Below are 21,091 nucleotides of genomic sequence, written 5' to 3'. Positions count from 1 at the left end.
CTCCAGGACGCGGCCCCGCCCCCTTGGGCCCGGCCCCGCCCCCAGAGCCAGCCGCGACCCTGACCTTTGCTGCTGCCATCTGGCCCCCGGAGCACCGTGCACTCGTCGATGACCCCAAAGGGCTGGAACAGCCGCAGCACGTCCTCCTCCGACTGCTGCTTGTTCAGCATCCCCACAAACAGCTTCCGGTCCCCTGTGGGCGGAGACACCACCTCAGCCGAGTCCAGGCCTGCGGGCCTCCAGGAATTCCTCAGCTGGGCCCATTCTGCGCCTGCGAGGGAGGTGACACCCACGCGCTTTCCCTGCCCTGGGTCTCTCCACCCTCCCACGTCCCTGCAAGGTCCCATGTTCACGCCTTTCCTCACGCAGTGACCCCCCGCTCCACCACCATGTCTGGAATGTCCTCCCTTTGATCCTCCGGGGCCTCTACTCCACTGCTCCCACCCACCCGGCAAAGCCAGCTTCTCCCTGCTGGGCCTCAGAGAGCCCACGCACAGTACCAGGGTTAGGAACTGCCTGGCCTCGCCTAGGTCCCCTGTCTGTCAGCCATCTAGATTTTCCAGGATGGGGTGAGAGCTGATGGCCTCTGCATCCTCACGGTGCCTGGAAGAGTCCCCCGCCCAACCTCGCTGTTCAGTAAGTAAGGGCGCCTGGGAAGCCCGCACTCCCTGTCCGGTGGGGGGTTGGGGTGGGTGCCTAGTCGATGCCCAAGTCTAAGGCCAGGAGTCAGTCCTGGCTAACCTCGCCTACGTAAGGCACCAGGGCCCTACCCCCTCGATAACCACACTGCTCCCCTGTAATCAGGACCATGGCAGCTTCCTCTCTGGGTGATGGTGAGCCGGGTTACTATGGAGACCCTTTCTCCGGCAGCTGTCACTCATAGGGGTGGGAGGGAAGGAGAGACACAGCCGGGAGAGACTGAGAGTCAAGGAGAGAGAGACAAGGAGAGGCTGAGAGAGAAAGAGACAGACAGAGAGAGACTCAGAGGCGCAGAGAGACAGGAGAGAAAAAGGAGAGAGAAACAGCAATCCGGAGGGAGAGGGAGGAAGAGATGGAGAAACGCAGACCCCACCTCTGAATTGCTGACCACAATGGCAGCCAGGTTAGAGAGTGTGAAAACGGGCTCCCAGCCCGATGGCCTTTACTAGGCTCCTACCCATGTACGAGGGGCCTCACTGCCCTGCCCTCCACACCACCCCCAGGGCTGGCTGCTCTCCCTCGGCCCTCAATCCACCTGCGATGGGGAGGGGGGCATGAAAATCCCCAAGAATGACGATCCTTGGGTCCCATTGAGCACAGCCAAGCACCCCTCCCCCCGATAGGCAAGCCCCCAGCACCCAGTGCAGTCCCACGCAGACTGCCAGGCCCCCAGCCCGCATGCCCACATGCCCAGTCCGTTAGAGTCAAGCTCAGGAGCTCAAACGCAAACACCCGCGCAGGGGCTGGGCACGCAGCACGCACGCACGCAACGCGCACGCATGCCCACCGCCCCAGCCGCACAAACACGCATGCACGCGGCACATACTTGCACACACGTGCACGCAGGCATGACCAGGTGTGCGTGGTCACATATATACACCTGGATGCACTTGTCCAGGTGTGGACACGTGCACACGCCGGAAATCAATCCGCAGCCCTTTCAGGACCCCATCCCCTCTGCGTCTGGAGACCCCACTTCTGCACCCTGAGAGCAGTGAGGCATTTCGAGCTCCAGGGGAAGCAGCTGGCCCTGGCCTGGGACTCTGTGGCTGGGAAGAGAGGACACCACCGCCCTGCTCTCCCGTCCCCTCCCCTGGGGCGTCCGAGCAGGCAGGTGACTGCTGCAGGCTTTCGCGCAGGGGTGTCCCTCCTTCCCCCGTTCTCAGCCCACCCCCAGCCCAGCGGCCACGGAGAGATGACAACTACCTCCGCGGCTTTCGCTGTCCGCAGGCTTCACCTGGATTGGCCGCGCCATCTGTGGAGAGAAGGGGGAGGGAAAGGTCAAGGTCGGCAGGGGGGGCTGTGTGGGCGGAGGCTTCCCCTCCCCCAAGCTCTGCCACGCAACTTTGCCCACGTCCCCAGCCTCAGTACCCTCCCCGCAGCAGCCGCTAACGCCCCACTAGAACCAAACAACACACGGTCCCACCTACGGGGCTTCGCTCATGCTGCCTGGAAAACGCTCACTTAGCCTTGGAAACCCAGTAACGATAATCGTCCTCCAGGAAGCCTCCTTGCCTCCCCAGGTGTGAGGGACCGTTTGCAAAGATGGCCTAACTCCTCCAGTCCCTTTTTGTGATGTGACTTCAAGGTTCTTCTCATCAAGAACTGGAGTCTGTTTTCCTTTTGCATCCAGTCTCGGCCATGCAACTTGCTCCGACCAATAGACTGTGGCGGCCGTGCAGTTGTAGGGGTTCCAAACTCGGCGCCGGGAGACCTTGCAGCTTGCATGCTTGCAACCCTGAGATCGCCAGGTGCACGAGCCCGGGAGAGCTACCGGCGGACAGCAGACCTCACGCGTAGAGGGTCCCCTCTGCTACACAGCGAGGTCATCCCCGCCCAGCTAGTCCCATTTGAACCCCAGCCGACTGCAGCTGCATGAATGACTCCAGGAGAGACCCGCAGGAACCCCTCAGATGAGCCCAGCCCGGGGTTACCAACCCATAGAATCATGAACGTATAAGACAGTTGGGATGATTTGTCACTCAGCAGTAGCTGACCAATACACCAAGCTGCTACTTTCGGTCAGCAGCCCGAACCTTGGGTGGGAGGACTGTCATATCCAAGTGGACCAGCCTGCAAGCTGGACTCATTGTTCTGGAAACTTCTGTCTCCCAGCCCGGTATTGAAAATGATGTCGAATGGAAGAAATCCTCACTAGCCCCTTCCCCCAAACTCCCCCAGCCACAAGTATGAGCTCAAGTGACATGTGAGAACGGACCTGAGGGAGGTGGGATGCGGTGGCCTTTGCTTCTCCGCTGGCCCCAGGACAGGATCTTCCTCCCGACCCGGCATCTCTGGTAAACTCCTATCATCCTTCAAAACCCACCTCGAAATCCCCACACAGGGAGCCCCTCCAGCCCTCTGGGCTCGCTCCTCCCTCCGCCTCAGGGCAGGAAGCGTCTACGGCTCACTCTTCTCCCTCCGGACCGGACCGGGGACCACAGCGTCACTCCACACAGGGCGAGGACACTGGAAGGTCCGAGGAGTTTGCCGGACCGAGTTGACCAGAAGGAGGTGGCCAGTGCCCACCAGCGCAGGGCACAAAGGCATCTGGTCGCTCCCAACAGGCCCAGGTGGCGAGCGCAGGCCCCAGTTCGGACAGTCTTGGAGCAGATCCCCACCCGTCTAGAGACGGTGCTTGACAAATGCCAGCATTCCCGTCATGGTGCTGGCCAGCTCGAGAAAGGGGCCGATTTCACCCCATCATACGTCAAAATCAGAGCCCAGGGAGAAGTCTCTTATTACATCTGACAAGGTCATGGTGGGCAAGTCGAGGCACTAAGATCCTACATGTCACATGTAAGGGTCTTTCCACCCAATCCTATGATTAGAGACCCCTCCCCGACTTTGAAAACCCCAAGTCTCCTCCCCTCTGAACCTCCCCTTCTCTCAGCCCCTGTCCCAGCTCTGAGCCTCTCTCCGAGTCTCCTCGCTCGCTCTGCAAGGCCTTCCCCTCTCTGTCTTCCCCGTCCCCTCTGAGCCCCCCATTCTGAGTCATTTCCTCCTCCCTGTGTCCCCACCCCTCCTTGAGCCCCTCCCACCTGGTACCCTTCTCCTTTCTGAGTGTTCCAGGCACATATGGGCCACCCCAATTTGAACTCAACCTTGGGAGCCCAAGAACCAGACAGGCCTCTGTCCCCCCATCCAGCATCCCCAGTTCCCACACGGTAACTTCCTGCCACCCAGCCACACACTTGAGGGACCCCGAACCACCTGAGCAAGGCAGAACCATGTCTCCCCTTTCCCGCTACACACACACACAGACACACACACTTATGCACACCAGGCCCTCTCCACCTGGGTACCACACCCCAATAGCTGGAGGCAGGAGGGGAGCTATTTTAATCAGATGGGACCAGATTCTGGGCTGGGGGTGGACTCTGGTGGTGAAGGGGGGGTGGAGGGAGAGGGGGCACCTGAGCTTCAGCCTCCTGCTCCCCACACCCACCCCACCCCACCTCCACAGGCCCTCACCTCCTCCCCCACTCCCAGCACCTTGGGCAGATGAGGATGGGGTTGCCATGGCAACGCTGATTCACCACACGGAAGCTGGCAATTGTTGTTGCCATGGAAACCGCCTCTTAGGGGCGAGCCCAGCTCCTGCCTTGCACAAAAGAGATATTTAAATATAATCTTCTAGAGATGGATGAGCAGAGGGAGCGAATGAGGAAAGGGGGGTCACAGGGAGGGAATGTACCCCCATCACTGCACCCTCAACCCCCACCCCATTCTCGTGGCCTGAGTCCCTGCTCCCCATGTCCACTGGCCACTGTGCAGCCTGGGACCTTCCACCTCTTACTGGGAGGCCCTTCCCCCTCCGGGTCAGCCTGGCGGGGGGAGGGGCTGTCAGTCTGGCCCCAGAAGCCAGGTGGGCAGCCCCCTCCTCCCCACCTACACCCCCCCACTCGAAACCTGAAGCTGGGAGGCCCGGCTGCCCGCACCCTGCAGCCCCACACCCAGCCTTACCCAGCGGCCTGGAGACGTGCACCAGGCTGGCATCCACGTGCCGCCGCCCGGCTGGCCGGTCCCAGGCGCACAGCCACACAACACGAGAGCTGGGGCCCAGCGCCTTGCTCCCTACGCCCCACATCCAGGCAATCCACCAGCCAGCGTCCAGGCTCCACCCATGCTGCCCACCAGAGCCCAGCCCGGAGGAGGCGTGCCAGCGGGGGGGGAATGGGTCTCCCCACACCCCACCCCTCCCGTCGCCCCTGCCCTCCCATCTGGCTCTGCCCACCTCTTTCCATCTGTCCCACCGAGGTCTCTGCTGAGTGCCCTCCCTCTCTCCTCCACCTTCCCTGGCTCCCCATCACTGCATCCCTTCCCTGCCCCGTGCCTTCCTCTACTCATTCACTCGACGACATTCCCAGTGTGCCCCGTGCTGCGTAGTTGTGCAACCCCAGGGATGACCCATCCCACTGGTCTGGGGGAGAGGGAGATAGAGGCAGATAGACACTCCCACACTCATGGGGCCAGGGTTGGGGCAAGTGGCACAGTCGAGGGCTGGGGAGCCTGGAGTGAAGAAGGGTGAGGAGCCAAAGGCTGTCCTGGGGCTGCACTGAAGACGTGAAGTCTGTTGGTGGGTTTTGAAGTGTGAAGAGGAGTTTGAAGGGGAGACAAGTTTTCATGTATATCCACTGACTCATTTAGCCTCCCGGCAACTTCATGAGAGGGAGACATCCCCATTTTACAGATGGGCAAATCAGAAAGGGGGAGGAGAAGGTCGGAAGCAGAGGCCCCATCTGGTTTTCCTCGGGGTCGTCTGAAGACCCAGCCAGCCCTCCAAGCGTCCTGTGGGCTGGGGCTCTGGGGGTGGCACACGTGAAGTGGCTGGGATCCAGTCCTTGCTCTGCCCCACTGCTTTTGCTGGGTGACTTCAACCAAGCCATATACCACTGGGAAAAGAGTCCCTCACGTCCGACCTGAGTGTGTTACAGATGGGGATGCTGAGGCTGCAGGGGGAGTCTCCGGTCAGGCTGGGCCCCAAAGTGTGTCCCAGACTTGCAAAGTCATGCCTTTAGAAGATGCGGTGACCCCAGGGGAGGCCCCAGCTGGGTTGTCTCCGAGGGGTGTAGAGAAGAAGGAAGCAAGGTAGGCCCCCACCTGGGCTGCCCAGGCCACCCTTCCAACCCCATTCTCCCAACTTGGCCCAGACCGGGCCCCTCTCTTGGTCCAAATGCCGCCGTGGCTCCCCATTGCCCTGGGGTGGTGGGAGTCGGCGCCTCATCTGGGCATTCGGGCGCCTCTGCTGCTCCGCCCTTGGCATTCCTCCCACGCCCCAGGACGCTGCTGTGCGCTCACTGGGCTGGACCGGGCTGGACTGTGCCCCCCCCGCACCCCATTGTCACCTTGTTGGGGCTCCTGCTGTGCGCTCACTGGGCTGGACCGGGCTGGACCGGGCCCCCCCGCACCCCACTGTCACCTTGTTGGGGCCCCCTCAAAAGCCACCTGCTCCCGAAGCCTTTCTCTCTGTCACTTTGCCCAGGCCTTGCTTTGATCACAGCACGTGCCCCCAACACGCACACGTGCGCACACACCATGCGCACACGTGCTCGCTCACACACACACGTGTGCACACACCATGCGCACATGTGCTCGCTCACACACACAATCTTCTTTTGGGGCAGCTTCTGGGGGCAGGGGCTGAGCGGCTCTGTGCTCCACTCCCGGAGAAGGCCCAGCACAGGGTCCACAAAGGAGGCATGACCTACAGTGTTCGCGGAGAGCGAAACTCAGACTCTGTTCCCGTGGGCACAGAGCGAGCTGGACATAAGCCAGGCAGTGCCCAGCAGCGGGGACAACCGAGAGCTTGAGCCAGGCTGTGTTTACACTGCTCCATCCACGGGGGCCTCAGGCCTGGACAGACAGCACAACTGGCCGTGAGTCCCACGGCTTGACTAGCCTGAGACGGTCCCCTCGTTCATTCTGCATAGAACCGCCAAGTTCCCGTGTGTGCTCGGCCCCTGGCACACGTCACCTGGCAGAATCTTCAGAACATTTCTGCGGTCCCATTCCACATACGAGGGAACTGAGGCCGAGGAAGGCCAACTCATTAGACATTCGGCACCTTGGGGCCCCTCACTCATCCACAGGTTTGGCTTGACGCCGAGCCAAGTTATGGGGCATCAGTGGGTCCCACAAGGGGGCCACCTCGGAGTCCTCTGTGTGCACAGAAGGGGTTTTTAGGAAAGGCCTGTGGTGGTGGGGGGCTCACAGCCAAACATACAAATGTCTCCCTTTCTGGGGTGCTCAGATGACCAGCGGGGGGCCTTCAGATCTGGGGCCTCCCTCACCCCCCAAGACCTTCACGAAGAACGAGATGGTGTTGCCTCAGATGGTCCAGCCCCAAGAGATGGGAGCTGGCCATGCTGGCCCCGACTGTCCCCGTGGGGTCCACTGCATCCCAAGGACCCTGTCCTGGGGTTTGACCGCCCAGCAGAGGGGTTCGGGGTGCTGCCTCCTTGAGCCGCCCAGGGTCCTGCCTGCATTCCAGGCTCTATTCTGGGATTCTGTTATTCAATTTCGGATCCTATTCCAGAATGCTGAGATTTGATTAAACTGCGTCCCCCACGGACACCGCTGGCACGCTCTAGGAGGAAACCGGAGAGGGGGGTCATCATCACTTCAGAAAGCAGTATTAGGGGAGGGGTCGGCTGTGCCATGGGGCAGGGGGGCGAGCACAGGGCCAGCGAGCGACCCGGGGCCCCTCCCCTGCTGGTTTATCAAGAGATAAAAGGCCAGAAGTGTCCACTCCATACTGCATCCTCCAACACACACGGGTTCCTGGGGGGCGTGTGTGCAGGGGACAGGAGAGGTGGTGGCTGTCTTGGTCTCCAGAGTGCCCCAGCTCTGGCTCCTCAGCGTGTGGGCACGTGAGCCAGCAGGGTGGCCTTCCCAGCACGGGGCAAACCTCGTGTGGCCGTCGCTTTATCTTCCGGCGGAATCGCCTTGTCAAGGCTCAGACGTCCGTGCTCAGATGCAGCTGACAGGCGAGGGGACCTTCTGCCACAGCAGCCCCACCCTCCCGTGCAATCTGTGAGCGAGTCTCCAGCTGTGGTTCTGCAAGGTTGGTCCCACGTCTGCGGGTGTCCTTGGGGGAGGGAGGACAACCCCTTCGCAAATGAGAAGCCACAGGTACACGTGCTCGGCGACCGGGACTCCCGGCTATGTGCCCAACAGGAGCCAAGACACAGACAAGGATCTCTGTCTGCGGCAGCAAAAACCAGAAACAACCCAAGCGCCCACCAGCAGGAGGATGGGCGAATTGCGTATTCGTGCCGTGGAATACTATACGGCAATAAAAAAGCACCAACCACGGATGCATGCGACGCTGACTCTCGTTAGCATCATACTGAATGGAAAAAAGGCAGACGGAAACGCCTACACGTAGTATGATTCCACGCAGGTTGGGTTAAAGCAAAAGCAGGCAAGAGCCGTCTCACATTTTAGGGCTGTATTTCTAAGTGCGAGGACCATGCAGAAAAGCAGGGGTTGGGTACCATCAAAGTCAGGGTAGTGCCTCCTCCCGCAGGAGGAGAGGGGCTGGGGCTCGGAGTCTTGGGGTGCCAACTGTGTATAGTGGTAATGGGGTGCTTGCTTTATAATTTGTGTTACGTGCATTTTTCTCTAAGTGTGTAGTGTTTTGCAAACTTTAAGAAATATTTTTGGAAAGCCAGGCTCTACTCCCGGAGGACGATGCCCAGGCTTGAGGGTGGTCCTCAGGGGTCCCTGCATCCCCAGGGTCCGGCGCTGAGCCGCCTCTTTCTTGTTCATCAAACACTGGCCCCCACCTCCAGGAAGGCAGAGGCCAGCTTGCAGGAAAGCGAACCAGACAAGCCAGAGGTTCAAGGCCTTTGGAGTGGGGTGGATACTGCTGCGGTCCTCATCCTGCTGGGTGACCACACACGAGTCCCCTCTCTCTTACCCACAGTCTCCCTCTCTGTCGAACAGGGCTAGCAGCAGCCCCAGCCCCGCTCCCAGTGGACATGACAGCTAGATGAGGGGCCCCGGCAGGGCCGGACAATAGTGACGTTCACACGCTAGGCCCATGTGGAGGCTGGGGAAACTGAGGCCCAGAGAGGAGAGGGTACCGCCTGAGACTCTTCACCTGCCAACTGCCAGCTGGGATCAAAGAGAGACCTCGAGCCCTGCAGTCTAGACTTATGATGACGCCAGACCATGTTCCTGCATCTAGAACATCCTAGGTCTCTGCTCTCCAACACAGTAGCTGGCCCCAGTCTAGAAAATTCTAGATCTGTGCTGTATCACATGGTAGCCGGCTCCTGGTCTAGAACATTCTAGATCTGAGCTGTCCAGTGGTAGCCATTAGCCACACATAGCCATTTAAATTTAAAATTACATTTATTAAAACTGAATAACGACAACGACAAAAACTGAATAACATTCAACGTTCAGTTCCTGAGTCATACGTGCCACATTTCAAAGGCTCGACAGCCACAGGGACCTAATGGCCACCACGGTGGACAGCACTGACGCCCATCATCGTGGAAAGTTCTACCGGACGGTGCCGGCCTAGAACGGGGATTGGTGAACCAAGGCCCTACTCTGGCCCCCATCGGTGTTTGTAAGCAGTTTCCTTGGCACGCAGACACGCCCATCATTTACGTGTTGTCTGAGGCATTCGTGTCTCTGTGACAGAGGCTGCGTGGCCAGCAGGGCCCAAAATATGCCTTCTCCGATTCTTCACATTAAAAGTTTGCCGACCCTGGGCTTAGCACATCTCACGACTACACTGTCCGACGTGACAGCCGCCTGCCACTACTGAGCCCCTGAAATGTGGCTCGTGGGGGCAGGCAATGAGATTTTCGATTCTGTTCAATTGTAAGTAATATAAACCTAAATCTAAAAACATACCCAGCTCCATCCTTGGAAAACCTTTAGGTATGTTTACTACTTGGGTACGTGAATGTACTTCCTCAGCTGTCGATTTCATAAACTTGAGATGGGCTGGGAGCAAACCGGATGCTCACCAGGTATCAGAACACGTAGGATAAAAAAAAAAAAAAAAGAACGTGAACTGTCTCATTAATAATTTTTATACCAGCTATACTGACCGCCTGTGGAAACAATAAGATATTGGAGATGCTGGATTCAAACAAAATATGGTGTCAAAATTTATTTCACCTGTTTCTTTTTCCTTTTTAAATGTGGCTCCTAGAAATTTTAAATGCATCCCGTTTCCCTCAGCTCCTTCGTCCCCTGACTGGGGTTTATCTGCCTGGGCATCATTGATTTGGGGCGGATAATTCTTTGTTGTGGGGCCGCCATGTGCCCTGTAGGGTGCTGAGCAGCATCCCCAGCCTCTACCCACTTGACACCAGTGGCATCTTCCAGTCTCGACAACGACAAGGTCCCCAGACATCATCCAGGGTACCCTGGGAGCAGAATCGCCCTGGGTCGAAAATTCCTCCTACCCTAGAGGCTCTCGTGGGTTCTCAGCAGCAGGCCGGCCACATTCTTGCCTCCAGCCCAGGTACACTCAGTCCCCGTGCCACCTCCTTCTCTGTCTCCATCTGCCAGAGTCCTCTCCGTGTCGCAAGACTCAGCTCAAACGCTCCCTCCTCCAAGAAGCCGTCCTGTCTGCCCTCCACTGAGTCATCCATTGGGGTCACTTGGACCTCCTCAGCGATGCTGCCCCTAGTCACCCTTACATATGGCCATTCATTGTGTGGTCACCCCCTGTAGTGGGTTGAATGATGCCCCCCCTCAAAAAAATATGTCCAAGTCCTAACCTCCAGAACCCGTGAATGGGACATTATTTGAAAAGGGTCTATACCGATGGAATTAAGTAACGGCACTGGAGCTGAGGTCATCCCGGATTTAGGATGAGCCCTAGATCTAATGACAGGTGTCCTAAGAGAAAGGCAGAGGGCATCAGAGGGATGCAGATACGGAGGAGAAGGCCGTGTGACAGTGGGGGCAGCGGTTATCGCAGTGATGTGTGTACAAGCCAAGGAACTTCTGGTGGCCACGGGAGGCTGGGAGAGAGACATGGCAGGGGTTCTCCTGGAGGGAGCGAGGCTCTGCTGTCACCTTGCTTTCAGATTTCTGGCCTCTGGAAGCGTGAGGTAATATGTTTCCGTTGCTTTAAGCCACCCGGCTGGCCGAGCTTTGTTGCAGCGGCCCCAGGACTCCAGAGGTTGGTCTACGGGGGCTTTTGAACATGGAAATCAAAGCAGGTCACCCCTCCGCCTGCCACCCTCCGACGGCCACGGCACGGCCACCTCTGGAATAAAATCCAAACTCCTCCCGCAGCCCCGCCCCTCTCCTGTGCCCGCCTTCCCCCCACCGCTCTCTCCCACAGGCTGCTCAAACGCACGAGCGGGGCCGAGCCTCAGGGCCTTTGCACTGGCCGTGTCCTCCGCCAGGGATGCCCTTCCTGCAGAGAGTCCTGTAGAGAGTTCACAGCTCCCTCCCTCACCTCCATCAAGTCACCTCCCCAGAGGCGCCTTCCCTGACCTCCTGGTCTATCTCGAACCCCTCCATGTCCCTCCAACACACCAGGCTTCCCACTGTCAGCTGTGCTGTGCCCCTGTCCCCAGCACTGATGGCTGCAGATGCCACCCAAGCCGCCCCTGAACGCCTTTGATGCTGAAGGGTCTCTGAGAATTCCAGAGGGACAGCCAGCCCCGCCCCAGAGCCAGCAACCTCATTGTGGTTCCTTCGATTTCCATCTAGATGTGCTGCCCGGAGGCCAGGCTCTTGTGGCTCGGGGGACCCCCCATCCTTCACTGGGGGCAAAGACCTCCTGCCCACACAAAGAGGACGAGACTGAGAAGAGGGACTCAGCAGGGACAGAGCCTGGGCTGGCCTCCTCTGTGGTGCCCAAGCAGCCCCTGCATCAAGAGGCTGTGGCTTTGTTTGCCTCGCTGTTCCTCCAACACACCAGGCACAGTGCTGCCTCAGGGCCTTTGCATGTGCTGTGCCCGCTGCCTGCTAAGGCTTCGCCACCTTCGGGTTTCAGGCCAATGACACTCACACCTGTGCGACCACACACAACCGCTCCGGTGTGATGCATGGGGCCGACATGCAGCAGGCACTCGACAAATGCTCACTCTGGTGATCATTTATGCCCCTTTTTCTGAGTCCAAAGGCACATGGGCTTCGCGGCTCATCCCAAGAAGGGCTCCGGCCTTCCTCAGGCTGCGAGCAGCCCCTCCCCTATCCTGACAGCACCCAGAACTCACCCCGGCACCCAGGATCCACCCCAGCACCCAGGACTCACCCCGGGCAAGGTCTTCTGCTCGTGCAGGGCGGTCTGAGCTTTGATGGCGGAGTCCCTGGCACAGTAGGTGAGAAAGGCACAGCCTGGAGGGGAGAGAGTCGGGGTGTTAAGGAGAAAGGATGCCGTGCACCCACGTTGATAGCAGCATGACTCACGATGGCCAAGAGGCGAAAGCATCCCAAGCGTCCTTGGTGGATGAGGGATAAGCACCGTGTGCTCCACCCAGACAGTGGAATATTACTCGGTCTTTAAAAGGACATTCTGACACAGGCTACAACATCGATGGACCCTGGGGACGCTATGCTCAGTGAAAGAAGCCAGATACAAAAGGACAAATGCCGTGTGATCCCACTCACAGGAGGTCCCCAGAGGAGTCGGACTCACAGAGACAGAAAGTACATGGTGGAGCCAGGAGCTGGGGGAGGGGAGGGGCGTGAGTACGTAATGGGGACAGAGGGTCAGTTTGGGACGATGAGAAAGTCCTGGAGGTGGCCCGTGGGGACGGTGGCTCAGCGATGTGCGCGTGCTCAATGCCACTGAGCTGTGCCCTTAAAGATGGTTCAGGTGGCAAATCCGATGTTATGTGTATATTACTACAATAAAAATTGGGAAGGAGGAAAAATGCTTAAGATGGTACATTTTATGTTATGTACATTTTACTATAATTAAAACAATAAAAAAGAGGAGCCTGAAGTCACCTTTTTCTTGGGGGTGGGGGACAGTGGCACTGGTTCAGCGGATTCCCCCGCCCCCAGTCCCGGAAAGGTGAAACTGGGGAGCAGAGAGAGGTCACCTGGCTGTGAATTAAGTCCGTGGCGGATGCTAGATGAAGAGCCCCTGAGAAGGGCGGGTTGGGCGACGCGGAGTCGGGAGAGTGGACAGAGCTGCTGCCCGGGGAGGGGCGTGGGATGAGGGGCAGTGGGCTGGGCCGCTGACCCCAGCTGCGGCTCGGATGGGGCGCTGCTGGTCTTTGCCCCGGCTTCCCGCATCAGAGAGGACGATCCTAGCGCAGAGGGTGGGCCAAACCCAGGGGCGGGGCCAAGCGGAGTGGGCGGGGCCACGGGGGCGGAGTCTGGAGGGCGGGTGGGACAGACCGCCGCCTGGGGCTGGGGCGGGGTTGCCAGGTGTGGGAGCCGCAGAGATAGGAGACGCTGAGGAGACAAGACACAGAAGCAAGGAGGGAGCCTCCCCAGAGGAAGGCCAAGGAGGTCAAAGGTATTTTGAAAGATGCTTGCTGGAGGCGGGGAAGGGGGGGTGGCGGGCAGATGTCAGGTCCCCTGGGGCGAACACAGGAGTCTAGGCTCAGCGCTGGGCTTTGCCTCTCGCACCTCTGTGGACCTCATTTTCACTTCCTGTGAAATGACACTGTCGTTGGCTGCGCCGATGCTGTTGAACCCTATGTCCTCACTCACGGTCCCTGTCCCTCTGCCTCCCCCACCCCGGAACCCCTGTACAGAGCTCTGGGAGCCCCTTTCCGCCCCAGGCAGGAGCTAATTAAAGCTTCGATCTACTGGGCTGCTACTCCCACCAGCTGGGCCAGGTGATGGGGAGGGGTCCCCTGGAACCCTGGAGAGAGGGGCACCAGGCAGACCTGAGGATGGTTTCTAGCATTTCGAAAAACAATCCTATAATGTAAAATGGTGCAGCCGCTGTGGAGAAGAGTTTGGCGGTTCCTCAAAAAAATTAAATGTAGAATTACCTTATGATCCAGTAATTCCACTTCCCGGGACATACCCAAAAGAATCGAAAGCAGGGACTCAAAAGAGATATTTGCACACCCATGTTCACAGCAGCGTCATTCACAACAGCCAAAAAGGTAGAATGTCCATCAACAGATGAACAGATAAACAAGATGTGGTATATACATACCATGGAATATTATTCAGCCATAGAAAGGAGGGAAATTCTGACACCTGCTAAAACGTGGATGAACTTTGAAGATAGTATGCTGAGTGAAAGAAGTCAGACACAGGACAAACACTGTGTGATCCCACTCACAGGAGGTCCCCAGAGGAGTCAGATTCACAGAGACAGGAAGTAGATGGTAGAGCCAGGGGCTGGGGGAGAGGAGGGGAGTGAGTGTGTAATGGGGACAGAGTGTCAGTTTGGGATGATGAGAAAGTTCTGGAGATGGACGGTGGGGACGGTGGCACAGCAATGTGCGTGTGCTTAATGCCGCTGAGCTGTGCGCTTAAAAATGGTCAATTTTTGTTATGTATATTTCATCACAATAAAAATGATAATTGGGATAAATTACAAACCTCCCCCCCCCAAAAAAAAAAGAATGCGGAACATGTAAATGTACAATGTAACAAATTATTATAAAGTCACGTCACCATTTCACAAATGCAGAAATAAAACATGGCAGTCACGGGAAGCCCCGATATTCCTCTCCGCCTTGACAATCTCTCTTGTCCTGCAGAGGTGACCGCTACCCCAGCTCTCGTGATAACCAGGACACCGCTTTCATTATGGTTTCCTATCCTGCCTGCCCCACTAATCGATGTAGCTGAGTGTGTCCCGGTGTCGAACTTATGTAAATAGAATCACGGTGTGTGTCCACTTTCGTGTCTGGCTTCTTCCACTCAACAACAGGTGGTTGTGTGTATCAGGGGTCAATTCCTTTTTGTTTCTGTGTAATATCCTATCCTGTACATTCACTGCAAGAGGTCCCCCATTCTCCAGTGGATGGGCATTGAGGCCGTTCACCGTCTGGGGTGCCATGAGCAAAGCCGCTATGGAACATCTTGCACACGTGTTTTGATACACATAGGGTCTGAGAATCCTAGTAATGCTTCGTTCTCACCGACTCGGCTTTTCCAGGCTTTGAAATGTTAGTCATTATGGCAGGTGTGTCACTGCCTTTCATTGAGATCTTAACTTACACTCTTCGAGTTATTAATGAATGCTTTGTAGAAGTTCTTTATATACTGTACATGCTTACCCGTTTATGGTTATGTATAACGCAAACATCTCCCAATCCACGACCTGTCTTCCTACTACTTTTCTGTGTGTGTGTTTCCACTTTCTGAATTTAATCCCCTAAGGTCTTCGGGGAAAGGAGAAATGCTAAAGACAACTAGCCCTAGGACCTGAGAAGTGAGGCATGGCTGGCAAGAAATCTTGGGCTGCAGGAAGATGTAAAATCGGGCAGAACCCTTCCTCCTCGGGTCCTTTCGTGCCTGTGGAGCTCCGCCTGCATGACGTGGAGCGTGCTGGCCTCGGGAGGGTAGGGAGGGGCCCCCAGCACCCTTCCGGGCATCAGCCTCTGAGTCTGGAAGTTTTGCTGCAGAGGCACGAAGGGACAACCACGCCCCCGAGCCGCTGTCCCTGGTGCTGAAACTCTTCCCCGTTCTCTTTGCCACATCTCACTTAGTTTTTCTTTTCCAGTTGCTGAAAATGTGTGATGTTTACCCGTCTGAATAAAGAGAGCCTTGGCTCTCAGTTCCCGATAGGGGTGAACTGTTTTTCCCCTCCCTCCAATTCCTACGTCCCCGCAGGACCTCAGAAAGTGACCTTATTCAGAAATAGAGTCACTGCAGATGTAATTAGGTAAGACGAGGTCACACTGAATTAGAGTGGGCCCTAATAAAACAGAACTGGCATCCTCATAAGAGGAGATACACGCACACAGGGGGAACGCCACGTGAACACGAAGGCAGAAATCTGGGTGATGTGTTGACGAGCCAAGAAACGGTAAAAAATGGCCAGCAGCACCAAAAGCTGGGAGAAAGGCCTGGAACAGATTCACCCTCACAGCCTCAGAAGGAGCCGACTCAAGCAACATCTTGGTCTCGGACTTCCAGCCTCCAGAACTAGGCCCTCCGAGGGGAACCCCGGCCCACTCAGTGCCCACTCAGTGCCCACACTGGGTGAGCCTCTCACCCTGATTCCAGTCCTGGCCACACCCACCCCATACACCAGCCCCGTCGACGCTGGGTGTCTAGCAGCCCAGCCCTGGCAGGGTGGGCAGAGAGGGCAGTCCCACCTGTGTAAACCAACACACAGAACCCTCAGCACTTGACAACCCTATGGTCCCCTTCACCCCACCCCCATTCTCAAAGCCCAGACCAACGCTGATCCTGCGGGGGTGGGAGAGGGGTGTCAGGGCCTAAAGATTTCTCGAGACTCAAGGGCAGAGCCAGGACCAGTGGGGGATCCTTGGGGAGCAAGAGATTTCCTTCAAAGTCCCCTGATAGCTAAATCTGCCTCATCTGGCCTCTCTCAGCAGGGAGAGTGCTCCCCACCCTGAGGTTAGCAAGCAGCAGCTCCACGGAGAGAAAATTCATTTGCCAGGGAATTCTTAGGGTCCCTCCTCACGCCAAGACCCTCTGCTCTCTGCTTCGAGATCGGAGCTTTTCGGATTTTGTGACTCGAAGCTGTAATAACGATAATAACAGCTGATGTCCACTGAGCACCAGGCTTCCTATGGAAGAACATCACCCATGTCAACCGTCTGAGTCCTCAGACTAGCCCAAGACAATGACACTATTGTTTCTATTATTATCCCCATCTTAACAGGTGGGGAAACTGAGACCCCAGCCATGGAGCCATCTGCCCTATGTCACAGAGCGACAGGACCCAAAGGCCCCAAATTTCAGAAAATTCCAGAGCACTGGGGACTACTTAAGTTGCTGAAGCTTGTTACACTGATCGAATGGCCTTAATAATAATAATAATAATAATAATAATAATAATAATAATAATAATAATTAATAAAAAGTTTAAAAACGAAAAGAAAACCCTCATGCACTCTTGGGACTGCAAATTGGTGCAGCCATTACAGAAAATAGTTTGGAAGTTCCTCAAAAAATCAAAAGTAGAACTACCTTATGACCCAGCAATTGCACTTCTGGGTATTTATCCAAAGAAAACCAAAGCACCGATTTGAAAAGATGACCCGCAATTGCGTTCACTGTAGCATTATTTACAACAGCCGAGATATGGAAGCAACCGAAGTGCCCATCAATAGGAGATTGGATAAAGAAATGGTGGTACATCTATACAATGGAATACTACGCGGCCATAAAAAATGAAATCTTACCATTTGCAACGACACGGATGGACCTAGAGGGTATTCTGCTCAGTGAAATAAGTCACACAGAGAAAGACAAATACCATAGGATTTCGCTTATCTGTGGAATCTAAGGGACGCAAACGAACACACAAAATGAAAACAGACTCATAGATACAGAGACCAAACTGGTGATTGCCAGGCGGGACGAGGCGGGGGGAGGTTGGGGGGCTGAGTGAAAAACGTGAAGGGATTAAAAAGTACAAATTGGTAGTTACAAAATAGCCACAGGGACGTGAAGCGCAGCATGGAGAATAAACTCAATAATATTGTAATAACTATGTCTAGTGCCAGGTGGGGACCAGACTAATTGGAGGGGATCATTTCATAAATTATATAAACGTCTAACCACTGTGTCGTGCACCTGAAACTAATATAAAATAATATCGAATGTCAACTCTAACTGAAAAATTTTAAAAATGAAAAGGAAAAAATTGGGTTTTCCTTCTTACTCTTTATAGCCCTTATTTGAATGCGTAAATCTGGGATTTTTGTCACTTCTCAGGGAGTCTGGTGGGTCTGGGGATTGACCTCGATGGACGCTGCCCACGTCCTTGGCTATACCCTGACTCTGGTCACCCACACATCCGGCTTCTCGCTGGTGGCCTGTGGATACGCCATTCCCTTGGGCCATACACTGTCACCCTCATCTTTATCTGGCTCACTTCTCCTCAGCCCTCAGGTCCCAGCTGAGTCTCCTCCTCTGGGGAGCCTTCCCACACCCAGCGATATTGAACGAAGCACCTCGTGGACTTTTCTTGTGCCCGCGTGTCCCCATCACAGCTCTGCTCGCTCACGCAGTAACCACCTAGCCGTATGTTATTCACCTTCACAGTACTGTGAGCCCCCCGAGGGTGGGGACAGGCTATGTCCCAGTCACCCACATGTCCCCAGTCCCAGCACTGAGCCCAGCACACAGTGTGTGCTCAGGAAGAATTTGGCCACTGCTCACGGCCTCCATCCTGGTCCAGCTCCGTCACCTCCACCCGGCTCAGAGCAGGCGGCTCTGCCCTGGTCCCCCAGCTTCCACCCTGGCCTCCCAGTCTGTCCTCCCCATGGCAGCCACCAGAGGGCACCTGTGAACACCTGAGTCAGGTTATGTCCCCTCTCTGCCCACGCCCTCCAGGGCTCCCATCTCCCTCTGGGTAGAAGCCCAAGTCCTCCCTCGGCCCACAAGGCCCTGCACGATCTGCCCCCTCCTTCCCTGCCCTCCTCCCACCCTCTCTCCTCCTCCCTCACTCTGCTCCAGCCACAGGGCCCTCCTCACTCTTCCTCTAATGAACCAAGCACGGTCCTGCCCCAGGGCCTTTGCACGGGCTGTTCTGAAATGTCTTTCCCTTAGATCTAGACATGGTTCACTCTCACATCTTTCAGATATTGGCTCAAATGTCACTTTTTTAGTGATATCTTCTTTGAGCACTCTGTTTCAAATTACAGCCCTCAACCATCCCCCACCCTGTTCTATTTTTATCCAGTGCCCTTATCACCATCTCGCATGCCATATATTCTATTTGTTTATTTCCGTCTCCCCTGCTGAAATGTGGCTTCTACAAGGACAGGAGTTTTTACGTATTTTGTTCAGTGCTATATCTCCAGGACCTAAATAGTGTCAGGCACACCATAGGTGCTCAATAAATGCTTGTTGACGGAATGAATTTATTTTGTTTCCAAACCGATCTGCTAATATCGAGACCACCTCCTTGCAGGCAATGATCACATTTAATTCGTTTTTATCCGTGCCCTCCCCCTCACCGCCCCACCCCACGTGCCTAGCAGGGGCTGTCAATATTTTCTGAGCACCTATTATGCACCAGCCATGCTGGGGAAACAGGCACAAGAAGCACACCCTTGTTCATCTTCTCTTGACCCCAATATCTCCTCTTCCCAACCAGCCAGGACCCCAATCATGATCGATCGACTGATCGTGTGAGTCCCCCATCCCTTCGATCCCAGGCCCCTGCACACCAGTACCCCACATCCTTGGTCTTTAACTTCAGCTCTGTAATCCAGTGGCTAAAGTCGGGGATCTAACACCACCCAGTGCCTTACTGCTGTGTGATCCCGGCCACCCACTGACCCTCTCTGAGCTCTCATTTCTCATCCATAAAATAGGAGTCATAACGCTGTCCATCAAGGATTAGAGGAGATACTCGCCTCTGCTGTGAGACCACTCTCCACCACCCGCCTGGCCCCAGCCGCCCTCCCCACCTCCCGCTCCATCCTCACGTCCCGAGGGTATCCCCCTCTTTGCTGCGAACGATGAGGCTGATGGGCTCCCTCTCCTTTTAACTGTCCTCCCTCCATACTTGTCAACTCATTAGTCCCCATCCAAGAAGGCACGTTCTCGGGCCCGAGGCTCACACTCCTGGACCCCGCCATTGGGCGCACCAGCTCCGGGCTGACCTCCTACCTACCCCTCGGCTGCTGCTCCGCAGCCCCCTTCCTGCCTCCTCATCTGTCTCAGCCTTCCATGTTCGGCCTCTCAGGGCTCTTCTAGACCCTCGCCAACCCCCTGCCCACAGCCATCTTCACTCCTCCCGGTCGCTATTGCTGCACCAGAGATTCCTTCATCCTTGACCCACCCATCGCCCACTCATCCACCTGTCCATGCACCTGTCTATCCATCTTCCTATCTATCCATCCATCCACCCCCCCCCCCATCGCCCACTCATCCACCTGGCCATGCACCTGTCTATCCATCTTCCTATCTATCCATCCATCCACCCCCCCCCCCATCGCCCACTCATCCACCTGGCCATGCACCTGTCTATCCATCTTCCTATCTATCCATCCATCCACCCCCCCCCCCATCGCCCACTCATCCACCTGGCCATGCACCTGTCTATCCATCTTCCTATCTATCCATCCATCCACCCCCCCCCCCATCGCCCACTCATCCACCTGGCCATGCACCTGTCTATCCATCTTCCTATCTATCCATCCATCCACCCCCCCCCCCATCGCCCACTCATCCACCTGGCCATGCACCTGTCTATCCATCTTCCTATCTATCCATCCATCCACCCCCCCCCCCATCGCCCACTCATCCACCTGGCCATGCACCTGTCTATCCATCTTCCTATCTATCCATCCATCCACCCCCCCCCCCATCGCCCACTCATCCACCTGGCCATGCACCTGTCTATCCATCTTCCTATCTATCCATCCATCCACCCCCCCCCCCATCGCCCACTCATCCACCTGGCCATGCACCTGTCTATCCATCTTCCTATCTATCCATCCATCCACCCCCCCCCCCATCGCCCACTCATCCACCTGGCCATGCACCTGTCTATCCATCTTCCTATCTATCCATCCATCCACCCCCCCCCCCATCGCCCACTCATCCACCTGGCCATGCACCTGTCTATCCATCTTCCTATCTATCCATCCATCCACCCCCCCCCCCATCGCCCACTCATCCACCTGGCCATGCACCTGTCTATCCATCTTCCTATCTATCCATCCATCCACCCCCCCCCCCATCGCCCACTCATCCACCTGGCCATGCACCTGTCTATCCATCTCCCTATCCATCCATCCATCCCTCATCCATCATCCATCCATCATCCCTCCATCCATCATCCATCCACCCGTCCACCCACCCACCTATCTATTCACCCATCTACCTGTCCACTCAGGTAACTACCCACTCATCCATCTGTCTATCCATCCGTCCACCCATCCATCCATTCACACATCCACCTATCCATCCATCCATCCATCCACCATCCATCCATCCATTCACCCTACAGCAGGGTCTCCCCGCTCGGTACTGCTGGCGCTGGGGCTGCGTCACTCTGCAGTGGCCCATCCTGAGCACTGTGGGGTGTTGAGCAGTATCCCTGGTCCACCAGATCATTGCCAAGAGCACCCCCAGTTGTGACAATCATTGATGTTCCCAGACCATTGCCCAGGGTCCCTTGGGAGCAGGGTCGCCCTGGGTGACACCCACTTTGCAAGAACCCTCCCACTTCCTCACCCACCTCCTGCCAAGAACTGATAATTTGACATCTTAAATATGTCTCCAGCAACCTCCTCCTCTCTACACCCATGGCCCAGACCAGCTCAGG

At 56.3% G+C, this 21,091-nt stretch overlaps 1 protein-coding gene across 1 annotated transcript in view; it reads right to left on the bottom strand.

The window, feature by feature from the left end:
• The window catches only part of CELF5 (CUGBP Elav-like family member 5), a 28,288-nt gene extending 26,334 nt beyond the window's left edge, over positions 1–1,954 (bottom strand). The window contains exons 1-2 of the mRNA XM_025042995.1: positions 1,889–1,954; positions 65–212 (exon numbers count right to left, since the gene is read on the bottom strand). Coding sequence (XP_024898763.1) covers positions 65–212; positions 1,889–1,954 — 214 coding nt within the window. The remainder of the gene's footprint in view (positions 1–64; positions 213–1,888) is intronic.
• Positions 1,955–21,091: the final 19,137 nt, after the last annotated feature.

Source organism: Pteropus alecto, unplaced genomic scaffold (assembly GCF_000325575.1).
Source record: "Pteropus alecto unplaced genomic scaffold, ASM32557v1 scaffold30, whole genome shotgun sequence".
Lineage (NCBI taxonomy): Eukaryota > Metazoa > Chordata > Mammalia > Chiroptera > Pteropodidae > Pteropus > Pteropus alecto.
This window is presented reverse-complemented; position numbering and strand designations above follow the sequence as displayed.